Below are 15,403 nucleotides of genomic sequence, written 5' to 3' on the forward strand. Positions count from 1 at the left end.
GGAAATCTAAAAGGTATTAAAGGAAGCAAACAAGGAAGGAATTTCTGTGGTGTTCTGATGAATCTGTATCTGTATTTCTTTTGCAAGAGAGGACACTGGATAAAGCTTCATTCATTAATGCTTCCTATTTTAGTGCATGATAGAATTATGACACTTGGAGACTGAATTTTAGGTAGACGTTCCAATAGTGTCTAGGGAATGGTGCTCTGAAATTCTGGAGAGCAAGTGAAGGTTGCTAGCTACAGCAATTTCAGAACAAGAAGAACTTTAATTGCACTTTTTCTATTGACTCATGAGTTTTAAAATAGCATGAAATAAGGATTCAACTTAAATTGAGTAAGTGTACAGTCAGAAATTCACCTGTTAAGATAGTTCTATTGTGTAGAACTAGATTATGTACTGAGCTAAAGAGGTTATAGCTAAAACATTATCTGAAGGGCTGTTCTACACTTGACATTTAAAGAGCTGGCATTTAATTGGCTTCTTATCTCTTTCTTTTTTTCCCCCCATTATTTATAAACAGAATGCTTTTGAAAAAAAAATCAAATTAAATCTGAAGCGCCTACCTTCTGAGATCACAGGTGCTAGCACAGAAAAGTGCAAAAACTGCTGCAAAACCCCTTCTATGGTCCAGAGGGGGCATTTTCTCCAGTGTATAGTTTTTGCACAATTTTCCTTCTCTGTGGATTTTCTTGAAGGACAACATCTGAAAGTCATCATTTTCACAGTTCTGCAGAAATAGGCAGTCTCTAGGATGCATACAGCTGCGCTGTTCTGGACATACTACTCAACTGTAGGCTCTGCATCAAGACAGGAGGTAGGAAGAGAGGATTGCTGGGACTTTTCTTCTAACCTTACAGGGTCAAAACACAGGTGTGAAGAAAATTCATTATCCACAGGACATGTGCTAATTATAGCTATTACAGCTATCCCACAGTGTAGCTAAACAGTGGGATTTCTCTCTGTGGTCCAGTGTTGTAGCTATTCTGCCTCTCAGCACCCCTCCTTGGGTCCCTGGTGCAGATGGGGCCTTGCACAGTCGAGTGTCACTGATTCATTATTCCCTGCTGATTCTGCTCAATAAAATCCTAAACTAGTTTTAAAGCTTCAGGCACACTAAAGATATAAAGCTAGAAATATTGTTTATACTCATAAACCAACCCTCTTTCTTTGCAGTATGAGGAAAAAGTGATATCCTTCAATAAAATATAAAATGTATCATAAATATATGATAATTAGTATTATGAAAAATGTAGCTACTTTGAAGTTCTTTTATAGTTACAATAGATCAAGTTTGTATAACACTTTTCAACATGAAAGATTAAAGAAGTCTATAAAAATGGTATAAAAACATAGCCATTATTTAAGAGGAGCACTATTCAGCTTTGGTTTTTAATTTAACTGTTGTATAAAATGTGTAATTGAAACTCTAGGAAAATCTTTTGGTGGAGACAATCTACCTACTTTAGCTTGATTTTAACCAGGACATGGATATTGAAAGTTGCCGTTGTTTCTAAAGGAGTCTTTCAATGACAAGAAATCCTAGGGCTTAGTTTCCTGTCTTATGGGTGAGATACTCCTGATTTAGATAAGGGTTTTTTTTATAGATATAAAACTCAATCCAAATCAAAGGGTTATAAGGTGTGTTATAAGGAATTAGAGCAATCTTTCAAAAGGAAAGGGACATTGTTGCTTCTGACTTTGAAAGGCAGGCAAATAAAATGAAATTTAGGAAATCTCTCAGAGTTTTTCCTTAAAGACCTCGGGGTAGTCTTTAGCAGCATTATATCTGTAAATTGTACACATCTAGAATCCTGTGTTTTGGATGTTTTCCGCTAATGTCTAGTTTACTTTCTGAGTATACTTTGCATTGTTTCTGTGATGTTTGCAATGATGAAAATGATTTAACTCTGATTACTGTCCATTAAATGGCAATACTACATGTTATTCTTAATGAAAAGCTTATTCATGTTATCTGAAAGTTTTTGGGTTTTGTTATAATCTGAAAAACAGCATCATTGGATATAAGCGAGAGGAACCTTTTCACTCTATTCATACTTGAGAGCCCAAACTGTCCTCTTGCTGTTTTCTGTAACAGTCAGAATCTGTAAACCTTCTATAAAAATCCAGCTGCTGTTTTTTTTAGCTCCCTTGAGACATTCAAACTCTGAGTTATCTTCATGCTTTTTCAGTGTGAAATTCTTAAAGCCCAGCAGTGCTGAAAAGTCCTTGGTGCGAGATCCAGGCTTGTTACCAGAGTCCCTGCAGCTAGAGGATATTCTCTAATCTTTAAGATTACCAAAGATTATCCTCTGTGACCTGGAAGACATACAGAAGAAAGTTGTGAACCTAAAATGTAAAACCAACTAAAACTGAGTGTGTCCATTTTACCGACTTTGCCTGTATGAGGCAATATCAGAGACCTGTTTGGTTTTAAAACACTGAGTTAATATAGAAAATAACCCCCTATACTGAAACTAGTAGATTTTTCTCAGCAAGTACATTTTTCTAGGTTTAGAAAGAGTTACCTTGGCAGACACATATATAGATGTATGTATGGCATTAAGGGTGAAATATTAAGTATATGGGCTAATAGATCCTGTTTCAACTGTACTGATGAGGATTTATAGTTTGGATGGTAAATCTTACATTTTAAAATGGAAATAAAGAGATCTATATATAATACTAATTTAGAAAAAAAATTCTAGTAAACATCAAAATCACTTGGGTTATAGTGCTAGCATTACTGCTTCTATTAATGGTTTTAAATCTGTATAAAATAACTGTAAGCTATAAAGTTCTGCAAATTAGAGATAGGATAGTGATTGGAACTGGCATTGGAAGATCTCACACAGTATAGGTGGAAATGTGTTTAATTTTCTTTATTTGCTTTGTACACTTCTTTATCATAAATTACAGAAGATTTTTCCAGAAGCCTTGGCCACTTCTGTTTTCAGAATTATGTGAAAAAGACAACCTCATTATGTTGTGTTGGTGAGTTGCTGCAATATGAGGATACAGACTCTGAATACATGTCAGCAGAAGAGGTGTATTTAGTTAGAAGATAACGCTTGGACTATCAGACAGAACAAGGCAGGGAAACTATGGCAAGCTACAAAACACTTAAGTGCAGGAGATAATACTGGACTATCTGCTTTCCTTCTTCTGGAGATGCTTTCCAGGCACCCCTCTTCTGCACTGTGAGGAGAAAAAATAATCTTGGTTTGCAATATTCATATTGATTTATACTGAGGAGTCAGACACTCTGTATGACATGAAGGAAAGTTATAATCATGCTCCAGATATTTTTTTAATGTATATATTAATAAATCTCTCCAGGACAGTTGCAGGTAGCACACCTAAAGCAAAGAGAGGCACCAGAAGAAGTTGTGAAACTGTTTTAAACAAGGCACTTGAACTATAGCAAATCATAACAGGTAGGCTCTGACTGAAAGTCAGCGTGATTCAAGGCAGAATCTGAATTTAAAGCAGCTAGATATTTGAAAATGGAGTGACACATATTTTTATTTTAGGAATATTTTTTGTGTGCTGCTTAGCTTCAAAGTAAGTTATGATAAAGTTGAATAATGTACTTTTATGCCTGGTTTCTACACATTAAACAATTTTTCAATATTTGGTCCCTAATAGCATCACATGTGGCAAAGCTGTGAAATTGAGTTGACATAGTTTTAGTCTCTGAATCTAAAAGTCCAAGATAAAATATGTGCAAACCGGGACTTGTGTGCAACATTAAAAGCTTTAAATGGAACCTATTTGAATATGTGTCTCAGGGCATGGGGGGACGGCCTGTCAGAGTACACTGATGACATTATCCATCACTGTACTAGTTTTTTTTACACTTATACTGGGTAGGCTGACTTTGGGAAGTGGCTTTAGTGGTCACCTCAGGTCTTATGTATCTTTTACAGATGTCTGGATTTGACAGAAGCTTATTGATTTCTTTATGTCAGTAAAGTAATAAGTGCAGGATGTTTTCAGCAACTCACCTTATTTATTTCACACTTTTGGTAGAAAAATGAAAAATTTAAATTTCATCTTTTCCTCTCATAGCAAAAAAGAAGCAATAAGCATTGACTAGTGCAATGCTTATAGTAACTATATAACTAATAGCACTCCTTTTGGTGGTGTTGTGGTGGTGATAAAAAATGGTAAATTTTACCTCATTAAAAGCACTGGGTTGAATGCCGTTCAGTGAACTTTTTGAATAAGTTAATGCAAAATTTTCGTCCACATTCTATGATTTTTTTTTCTATAATGTACATGTTTATGAATTTATGTAGAAACATACGATTCAAAAAGTTTCCAAATCAGTAAAAAAAAAAATGTTGGTATCATAAGACTGCAGGCTATCTCAAATAACAGTATTGAATGACTTCATGCATGCCTGTCTTGACTGGAACTGCTAGCGACTTCTAACGGCCTTAATTCTGTTCTTTATTGACTGCAAATTTCGATAATCCAGGGCTTGTTAATTTTTACACATAAAAAAATATTAAGGTATTAGAGACTTGCATATTATTAGAACATATTAAAGACTTGTGGACACTTAACAGATGAATATAAATGGCTTTTTTTAATGAGGCAAATCTGGATTACTTTTATGTGAAACTGAAAATTTGTGAAAGCTATGAAGGCTGTCTCCTATAAAGCTAATCAAAACCAGAACTCACAGAACCGGTCAGTGTTCATTTTGGCAGACTTGTTACATTTGCTCAATCTATACTTTAAGTAGAGAAATGGAATATGGTATGGAAAGGAAGCCAGTCACATCAGTCTACCTTTATTTAATGATGTTGATTATACGGGAGATTGCACAGAATTTTCTTTTAAAAATGGATTGCAAGGAAGGAGCTGGCTTCCTTCAGTAAGTTTCGCTTTTATGCTGTAATGAGATGGCTTGATTACAGTAAAAGCAGGGCTGAGAATCCTCACCTGAAAATTATTCATGACTTTGTAGCAAACTCCTGGTTTCAGAAAGAGACCCCTTGTCTGGGCAGAGCAGTGAGAACAGCTGTGCTGTGTAAAACTGGGCCTGTCACAGATGTCTTCCAAAGGCCAGGGTAAAGCTCTTTTCAGGACTTTTGTTGGCATGAAAATAGGGTAGTCTTTTTGCTTTTGCACTAGCTGGCCAGAAATATAGGGAAGATAAAATGCAGAAAGATGAGCAGAGGTAGAGTTTGTTCTCCACCATCAGAGCATGTGGAAGGAAAGTGGTCTGTGATTCTCACAGCAAAACAAAACTTTTTGTTAAGCCACCCACTTTTTAGCTTGCTGTTACCCAAGGTATTATCTCCTTTATATTCGAGAAAGTTATTGTTTATGAAGGCTGCTCACGCTAGGTCAAACGGCTTTATTAGTGATAATCCCTTCCTTTTGATTTTTCAGTGCTTTGAGCAATAAATACTAATCCTGCCAGGCACTTTGAGGTGATTCTCCAGGCAAACACATTAATGCAGCAAACACAAAGGTTAGGCTTGCTCTTGATGGAGGAAATACCAAAGGGACTCCTGAGAACTAAGAATATTTAGATATAACAAATGTGCTGCTGACAAGTGAAAATCAACAGCTGAGAATGAGGCTTAAAGTAAGAGGAAGCACGTTATTGCTGCAAACTCTCTCCCTTTTCTTGTTGTGCTTCTAATCTGATTTCCCAGATACTTCCTTCAGTAACCCTTATCGGTTCTCCTAGCATTGATTTTGAGTGCATTGCAGGTTACAGCGAGACTTGGGCAAACTCTGGTTACTGGGCAGAGGCTGTCTGGGCCCAAGGCATTCTGTGTGGTGTGCAGGCTTTGGGTTCGCATTTGGCAGCCTCTGAAGGAGTGATGTAGCAGAGGGTAATAGCTCAGCACTGGGTTTGCAAAGAAGTAGCTGCAAATGGAAGCAGAAGTCTAGAAGAGGCAGGGCTGGTGGGTAGTGCAGGTATCAAATCACCTTAGCAAACCTTGTCAACATCTTCCTGCTTGTAGCTCTAAGTTAGCTGGAGATGCAAAGGCACTTTTTTATGTGTGGGGCTTGGATATTTCTTGATAGATTTATCCTTAACTAAAACTGTTGAATATTGCCTCATACTTGCAGCTGATTTCACATTACCTAAATATATTCGAAGTAATTTGCCTTGAGAAATACCAGAGAGAAACTTTTATGTCACCTTTTCTAGACAGAAGCAGAACTTTCTACTGTGTTTCTGCAATGATTGTGCAAAGCTAGAGCAGTTCCATGGAAAAATGCATAGGATCTGTGAGGATTCCTCTGGAATTTTCTCCTCTGTAGCTTAGGCAGCAGCATGTGTTTAAGCATCTGTATCAATCTATGATCACACTTCAAAGTGAGAATTATAATTTTTTTCATTAAGAAAAAGATCTCTCTTGATTTCATGCTTATGAACTATTAAGCATAGTTAGTGTTGACAACAGTGCATGTAGTCTATCAAGAATAAAAGGGAGAATAGATATTCAGGATAAAATGTGCTGCTAACCTCATACATATCACATGCTATTGATATTACAAAAATAACATATTCATTGTAGTGAATCAAGTTACTTAATAACTATCTGCCTTCCAATAAAGGATGAGTTACAGTAGGAGTCAACAAAAAAGGTACAATAGGAGTAATCAAAACAGATTGGTTATTGCAATATTATTGTTTGATACAGTTCACCCATGTGTTGTTTTGTTTTGATCATGCAAACAAGCAAGGAGGAGTCTTTTTAAGCTGAATTGTTCTTAAGATTGCAGATGATGTGAAGGTGAAGTCAAGATTGGGTACAGTCCTAAAAAATGCCTATTCTTAATTTGCACCAATTTGAATGAATTTAACAGGTGTAGGTTTCTGCATACATTAACCTAGTCTTGAATTTTGCATGATTCTGAGGTCATAGTGTTGCTGTTTCACTGCTGACTTAAACCTGTGCCATGGAGACAGATGTTCCTGGGAGGTGAAACAAAAGTTTGCCTCTGTTGTTAATTTCAGTGTAGTTCTTTGAAGCCCGCTGAGCCGGTACCTAATTAAACTGCACATACGCTCCAAACAAATGAAAAAGAAATGCTGCTCCCCTCAGATAACATTTAAGGTGACGATTTCTCCTCAAGTGAAATCTACTTGGGGAAATCAACTCACTGCTGAAGCAGAAACTCTTTCCGTAATACTTCATTATGTGAAGGCATTACTAGAGCCCATATACAGTATAGGAGAGTGCGTGCTGTTTGGAGATCTCAACTGTATCTACTCACAGCCGTGGGACAAGTGCAGTTTCAGTTCCCTTACTTTAATTTGAAGCCAGAGCTACGTTCCTTGTTTACAGTGATATTATTCTGAGAGTGATGACTGATTTTGCTACACATAGAGCAGAAACCTCTTATGAAATGTTTGGCGGCTGTAGACTAGTGATTACTTCGGAATTGAAAATTCCTAAAGTGTTCCTGCCTGACTTCTCTAATAACATCAGCTGTATTCATTTGTTCTGTTTTCACATTAAGCCACATGCTTTGTGTCTTGGCTTTCTCATGCCAGTAACTGCCAGGAGCCCTGTTATTCCATGTTCAATTTAATATTTTTAATCACACGTTAAAGTAATCAAGATATACTTTGAGGTAAAGACAGGGCAAGGGAAATGAGCTGTGCCATTTCTAATGACCAGTGCTAGACATTATTTTTTAAAGGTTTCTGTTCCTCTAGTAAGCTTAGTCATCCTTTTTTCTCCACACCTGAAGCTCATGTGCGTACGTGTGAGGAGTGATTCACTGTGTATGATAAGAAGCCAAGCTCACAAATAGCCCTTGATGTCTCACAAGAATGATCACAGTACTTTTATGATCACTAAGGATACATCCTTGTATTGATGTGCTTCAACAGAACTCCTCGTAGACAGACAAGACCTCTGCAATGAGCTTCAGCTCCTTCCCAATGTCAAAGCCTTAAAAACAGAGCAAGTAGGAAGCGGCTCACATAGCATAGATCCTGGCGGAACAGAAAAAAATAGGAATAAAAAAAAATAGAGGTACAAGTAAATATATGGAATAAAATGTCTATTTGGGATTGCAGGGAGTGGAGTGGAATGTTTTTCTCATCTCAAGAAATTTTCATCTTCTTTCTTCTTTCATAGTGGCATCTACTCAAGAGCTGTTTGAGGCTGCTGATGAGAAAATAAAACCAGTCTCTTGTTCTTAATAGGTGTTGCTTAGATCACTCAACTGAGACAACAGATACTCTTATTTAGATCTCTACTCCAGGATGAAAATCTCAGTTTGCTGTCTATTTTGTGCTGATAATTGACCATCTTGGAGTAAATAAGGATCATGCTTTCTCTTCAGACTCAGCTGGAAAAATCTTCGCCATACTTGGGCTTTTTATTGGAAAGCTTTGGCTCTCAGGAAATCAACTAAAAATAATAATAATAGAAAAAAAGTCCTGAGTGACTTTTGGGGGTCTAGTTTTATTCTCAGAGTTGTTTCTTTGTCCCTAGAATGACGAGTCAAAACTATCTGAACTATAGCACATAATTTTACTTGACTTTAAGAGTTTTCTATTATTTTTTAAGAATATTTTTGGACATCTGCTAATTTTCTTTGGATTTTCAGGTGCAGAAGGCCATATGGGTACCCTATGTGAATACTTGGGGTATAATACTCCTGCCTTTATTCAAAGAATCATAGAATTAACTGGGTTGGAAGAGACCTCCGAGATCATCAAGTCCAACCTTTGATCCAACCCCACTGTGATTACTAGATCATGGCACTCAGTGCCACATCCAGCCTCATCTTAGAAACCTCCAGGGATGGTGAATCCACCACCTCTCCAGGCAGGCCATTCCAATGAGTGATCACTCTCTCTGTAAAGAACTTCTTTCTAATATCCAACCTAAACCTCCCCTGGCAGAGCTTAAGCCCGTTCCCTCTTGTCCTACTGCTGATTGCCTGGGAGACGAGACCAACCCCCACCTGGCTACAACCTCCTTTCAGGGAGTTGTAGAGAGTGATGAGGTCTCCCCTGAGCCTCCTCTTCTCCAGGCTAAATAACCCCAGCTCCCTCAGCCCTCGAGTCCCTTCACCAGCCTGGTTGCTCTTCTCTGGACCTGCTCCAGCACCTCAATGTCCTTCCTGAACTGAGGGGCCCAGAACTGAACACAATACTCAAGGTGTGGCCTCACCAGTGCTGAGTACAGGGGAAGGATCACTTCCCTGCTCCTGCTGGCCACACTGTTCCTGATCCAGCAGAATGCCATTGGCCTTCTTGGCCACCTGGGCACACTGCTGGCTCATGTTCAGCCTCCTGTCAATCAGCACCCCCAGGTCCCTTTCCACCTGGCTGCTCTCCAGCCACTCTGTGCCGAGCCTGTAGCACTGCAGGGGGTTGTTGTGGCCAAAGGGCAGGACCCAGTATTCTGTGGTAGTCTTCAGTAAACTGATCTCTGAGTGACCTGAAACATTTACCAAGTCAAAACAATTAACTGGGACATTAATTGCACCTGTTTCTCTCTAAGTCAGACCAAAAGAGTTTCCATGGTGCTGAAATTTTTAACAGAACCAAAGTGAGAAAAGTAACTGTATGACAATGGGAGCAAAGGAAAGCTTCTGCTTAGAATAATGGATTGTTAATGTAGTGGTGTATGGCAAAAGAGATGACTTGCCACAATATATAAAAAAAAAAATCTCCTAGGTTGTTACCTCCTTTGTTCAAAATTTCAGTTAAAGAACAGAATGTAGGAGTCACTGTCACTTCCTGAGTCGTGCCTTAGATCAGAAACATTTGCTGAAGCCATCTGTTTTGTGGAAGTCAAGTATGCAGCAAATCTTAAGTCTGAGGTATGACTCATGCGAAAGATCTAGAAAAATGGGTCAGTCTTTCTGAGCTCTGAATACCTGACTCTTCTACATTGCTAAATTCTTGAAACTTTGGAGGAAACACAGAAATAAATTAATTACTGGAAAAGGCTTAGGAGAAGAGATGTGTATTGTTCTTCCAAGAGGATAGATGCACATTGTAAATGTTGCAAATTATTTTTTTGGTGTGCTCCTCACTTATGGGGACTTGTAGAAAGTAATCTGATGAAGTTCACTGAATGAAATTGTGTTCCATTATATATTAAAAAACCATGATGATTAGGTAAGCAAAGTTTGTGATCCTTTTGCCTTAGCAGAGAGATTTAAATCCGTCCATTCCCCTCCATTGTCTCACTTATTTTGGTTTAAATTTCTGTAAAAAAACCCAAACCAAATAAATCTCAGGAAATTTTTAGTTTATCTATAAAAAAGGCACTAATTTTCAATGTCATGTTTGTATAAAGAAAAAATGCATCCATTTTTCTTAGCTTCCTCAAACTATCTTGTCTGTTCTTTCCAACTCATCTGATGGTACCTTCTCATATGTAAAACTAAAAATCAAGGAGTTTATCTGAATACAAGTCTCTGGTGTGTCTTTTTGACAGAGACTGTTTTGGTGTTATGTTCCTTCCCTATTTTTCTGGCTTATGTAGAATCAGAGATTAATACCAGGTTTATATTTCAAGGCATGAAGCTCTTTATAGGATGTGGAGATATTGTCTGTAAGTTTCTTTCCAAGTCTATACAGCAGTAATTGTATTTCTCATTTCTAGCATCTTAAGACTTTAGCACAGAATAAACAGAGGAAGAGTAAGAAACAGAGCACAACTACAAACTGGTATTTGTTTTCTGAACTGCAGGTAATGGAACACTGATTGGAGCATCTGCAAATGTTGTTTGTGCGGGAATTGCTGAACAGCATGGTTATGGCTTCTCTTTCATGGAGTTTTTCAGGTACAATTTTAAACTTTTCACCTTAGATCTGGTTTTTTTTTTCTCTAGGCAAACCATGAATCTTCTAAGGGGAAAAATTTGGAGAAAGTGTCTACAAAATACTCTACAAAATTGTGTTCCTAATTTGGTTTTGGCAACTGAAATGCAGGTAGAGGTCAGATTACTTAATTTTCAGATAATGTTGATAGAACATGCATGAAGGTGATGAGAGCATAGTGTAGCTCCAGGAGAAACAAAGCCTCAGAAATTCCTGCTTTGATCACCCTCAATCTTCAGTTTTGTATCAATAGTAAATTGCTGCTTTACTATTAAATATAGTTTAAACCTATGTTCTTATCTGCACATTTTTGTGGATGTTCTATCATCAAGCAAAACTGGAATGTCCTAGTTTAGACTGAGTCAATTTTTACTTCGTGATCCCATGAATAAACCTATTTATCTAAAAGTAGTTCTTTTGACCAGCTGCTAAGCAAGTATGAGTGAAAGTGTGATGAGCAGCTAGCAGTAGCTCAAGTTGTTGCTTAATTATTGTTTAATTAATAATTGGTAGCTGTTGTTTAATAATAGGATTTTATTTGCAGGTCATTCATCAGCAGGTTTTTAAGGCACAAGGTGTATTTAATGCATTCAGCAGGTTGTTATTTTTCCAAACAGCTCCAGTTTTTGAGACTGGGGTTGAAAGATGTAAACAGAAACTGGCAAATAGAGTACTAAACATGAAGTTCAATTTTAAAGTGTAGTTGATTTAACTAAAACATAATTCCTTGCTAATTTTTCTGTGTATTTAGGGCAAAGGATACTGTTGAGTTCACACCAAATTTTTTTTCCTCTTTTTTTCTTTACATTGTTTTAGTTTCTCAACTTTATCGGCCTTCCTCTATATTGTTTACCTCAAAGCCTTAAAACCTCTGTTATTAATATGAGTAATCATATAGTATTGTCTAGAACAGAGCCAATGGTAACCCTAAAAAGAGGAGTGGTCAGAAGTGGTCCGAACTTCTGTTGCTAAAATTCTTTCTGTGAGCATGTGCTACTCATAGCCCAGTTTATCTCTTCAACCCCAGTCTTCTGATGATGTGTTTTAGAAAGGCAGTCTTATGTAGTACATAGTGATAGCTAACAAACTTCTTGGAAGTCAACCCTTTGCACAAAAAAGATGATGATACAGCAATAATGGCCTTTTGGATTGTTCTGTGCATATTTCACGGATGTTTAGCTCGCCATCTGCAGATTTAACTTGTACGTAGCATTAACAATGTGTCTCCTGTGTAGATTTTGTAATGAAATGTTCTTAAGGCTTCGGTGACACTGACTGAAGGGACAAGAATGTAAAGCCTGTCTAGTCTCGTCAGCACTGTTTACTGGAATGTGTTCTTTGGAAAGACTGATGACAGTACACAGATGTTCTGAAACTGCCTTCTATACGTATGCTTTTAGTGGAAACGATTACTGGGAAAGGCTGTAGCCATTGTGAATAAAGATTTGAGAACTGAATCCATAGTGGTTGCAGGAAGATAGCAATGGATGTTAATTAGAAGAAAGAACATAAAAGCCCACTTTTGCTGGCTGCCTCTCAATGACTGAGCAGGCAGATCATGAGCTCCTTCACAATTTGTGTTAGAAAATATTTGTTTCAGTCAAATGTGCCCAAACACACTCTTTTTTGAAGCTTCTTCTGACATTAAGAGGTATTACATATATCCCTTGAGGATTTTGATCCTTCTTTTATTTATGAAGGTTGTCTCAAGGCATTAAGTGAATTTTCTGCATTTCTTCCCTGTTTGCCCAGGATGACTCAATAGGTTTCGCATACCTATTGAGAGTCCTCTGCAGTACTTCTCCCAGTATAGACACAGATTGTTACTCTCTCATCTTGCAAAACCCTTTGAGTCATCAGAGAAAAATCATGGATCCCATGTGTGGTGGGAGATGATGACCCTCTGCTGGCTGCCTTTTGCTATGATTTCTTTATTGCAACCTGTGCTGGTAGTGTTCTGTCCCTCTCAAATATTTCTGTACAGGAAATGCTTGTGGCCTTACAAGGTTGATGTACTTCTCCCTGGAGTGCCTTCATCAGAAGAAATCTTGTGCTAGGGGGACACGTGAATGCATGATCACGAATGCTACAGCCTTTCAGAATATCTCTCTATCCTCCTGGGGAAGCTCCCTCCTTCAGAACATCTAATTGTTTCTTTCCTTAGATCAAGAGTCCTATCTGCTCTAAGACCTGAGTGCAGGTCTTATCTTCCAGACCGCTGGACATGACCAGTGTCACGACCCATTGAAGGGGTGCTGTTCATTATAAATTCTTGTCAGGCTGGACAAAGACACCAGTACACATGTCAAGGAACTCTTATGCTTTATTCCATAATTGTCTTCACTCTGGCTTAATAAGCCCTTAACTTGTACAGCACCCTTCAGCGAGCTCCCAACTCCCTCAACAAACTTCAGTAGGGAGTATAGGGTAGAGTATGATAGCTGTACTTTGTCAAGACAAAGCAAGGGAGGGGAGAAATGAAGGTAGAAAAGACAGACATTACCCATCAACACATGTAAAAACCATTTCTGTCTGAACAGTGCTCACAAGGGGAAGAGCAAGATTGTCTATAAGAAAAGATCTCTTGGTTGCTATGAATTCAACTTGCTGTTTCTGGACCTTGTGACCTTTTTTTCATTATTCATTATGCTCCACTGAAATAAAATGATTCACATGCCCCTTAGAATATACATTACTGTGACAGATTTAGACCATGAAAGTATTTTTACATTTCAATCTGTTAGATGTGGTGGTAGGGCAACTAAAAGGATCTTCTACTGGTGTATCAGCAGCAAAAGGAAGAATAGGGACATGTGAGCCTCACTGGTCAGGAAAATGACCTGCCAACAAAGAATGTGGAGAAGGCAGAAGCCACCAGTGCTGTGACCAGCAGCACAAAGTCCTGCTGGAGACCAGTCGCTAGTGCTCCTCAAGGTTCTTGTGATCCCCAGTGGTCCCTTCCAAACTCAGCCACTTAGGAATTCAGCTTTTAACCAGCCCCAGAAATCTGAAGGCAGATAATGAATGACTGCCACTGGATGATTCATTTGGAATAATTCAAATTCAAAAGGAAAGAAAATTAGATTATGACAAAAAGAAAATTGAGACTCCTAGGAAGATCAAGCTCAGAATTGCAATTTATTTAAAGATGCTCATGCATTTTTGTAATTAGTCCAGCCAAATTATGCTCTTTTCCGCCATGTAAACTTTATCATCAAACTGTATTTATGTGTTCTAATCTTTCCTCCTGAAAAAAACCAACTTAGATGTCCCTTAATATTTCATTATCCTTCTAGTAATTCAGAAACCAGAACTGAACATGACATTCCAGGCACAGTCCTCTTATTTTTTCACATTTAAAAAAGATGAGATTTAATACAAAATGTGGAGCTATTTGCCTTTTCTTTGTTAAGCTAGCCAATCTCAAATTCCTGTTCTATTTGCTACTCACTGTTAAATCCAAATCTCTTTCAGTTTTCATTTTACTTACATGAGTGTGAGTATATCTCTTTTCCCCTCAAATTCTTTTACTTTTCCTACACTGTGGAAACAAAGACAAATATTTAAGTGGCAGAAATGGAAGGAATTGTGATTCAGTGGAGTTTGGACAAGGAGATAGAGAGCAGTGTGGTATTTGCTGTACATGGTCAAGGGTAAACATCAGAACAAGCAAACATCAGAGCAAACAAATGACTGTTATGCCTCTGGAGAAAAGTGCAATTTTTTTTTGTAGTCTTGACCCTGTAGAAAACATCAGGTGTGTTAATGATATGAAGATAATTGCTCAGAGGAAGCATATATGAGTAAGTAGAAGGCAGGGAAAGATAATATGCCTATTATCATTTTAGTCTAGTTAACAAAGAAACATAAAACATAAATAAGAGCTTAATATAAAGGAAACACCCAAATGCAGGACAGAACTCTTTCTCTTGGCAAATGGTCAGATAAGGCCATTACAGTCTTGTTGCCTGGATGACTTCTAGAGGTTAACATAATGATTTTAATATCAATTAAGACTGTAGAATAATCAACAGAGCTTTGTTTTTCTCAAGGAATAAGGTAAAAGAAATTACATTGCAGATGTTTCTGCTAATCTAGATGCTTCATTTCATGACAGTTTTTTTAATTTTTACTAACATCTGTCTGAGAGTGTTTGTTGCAATATAGCATTCTACTAGGTCAGACCACCCTGTGGAATATGAAAACTATGCACAGAAATCTTTTTGTTACCCATGAAAATTTTTATTCCAGCTCCATAGCATAAGAAGTTCTCATTGCTGTAGGGGCCTTAATTATCTTTTTTCTACTTGCTAATAAACTTGACAGCTTGATTTTAATTTTCTCTGTAAGAATGGCATTTATAAGCTTATAAAGATACATAGTATTTCAAACATAAAATAAGTTATGTTCCTTCCTCGTATTGCAATTCAGTACCAATCACCCCTCTGTGTCCATGATGCATAATGTGGTAGGTTCATAATTTATCTGTGATTCTTTTTATTCTGACAAAAGAATAAAGTGAGTATTACGGGAAATACTCTAATTTTATTTCAAGCAAATTTTGACTGA

The 15,403-nt window shown here is 37.5% G+C and overlaps 1 protein-coding gene across 1 annotated transcript in view; it reads left to right on the forward strand.

Annotated features, from left to right (window-relative positions):
- The window catches only part of OCA2 (OCA2 melanosomal transmembrane protein), a 185,938-nt gene that overhangs the window by 136,179 nt on the left and 34,356 nt on the right, over positions 1–15,403 (forward strand). The window contains exon 23 of the mRNA XM_050334190.1: positions 10,704–10,797. Coding sequence (XP_050190147.1) covers positions 10,704–10,797 — 94 coding nt within the window. The remainder of the gene's footprint in view (positions 1–10,703; positions 10,798–15,403) is intronic.

Source organism: Myiozetetes cayanensis, unplaced genomic scaffold, assembly GCF_022539395.1.
Source record: "Myiozetetes cayanensis isolate MyiCay16 unplaced genomic scaffold, myiCay2020 scf5-8, whole genome shotgun sequence".
NCBI lineage: Eukaryota > Metazoa > Chordata > Aves > Passeriformes > Tyrannidae > Myiozetetes > Myiozetetes cayanensis.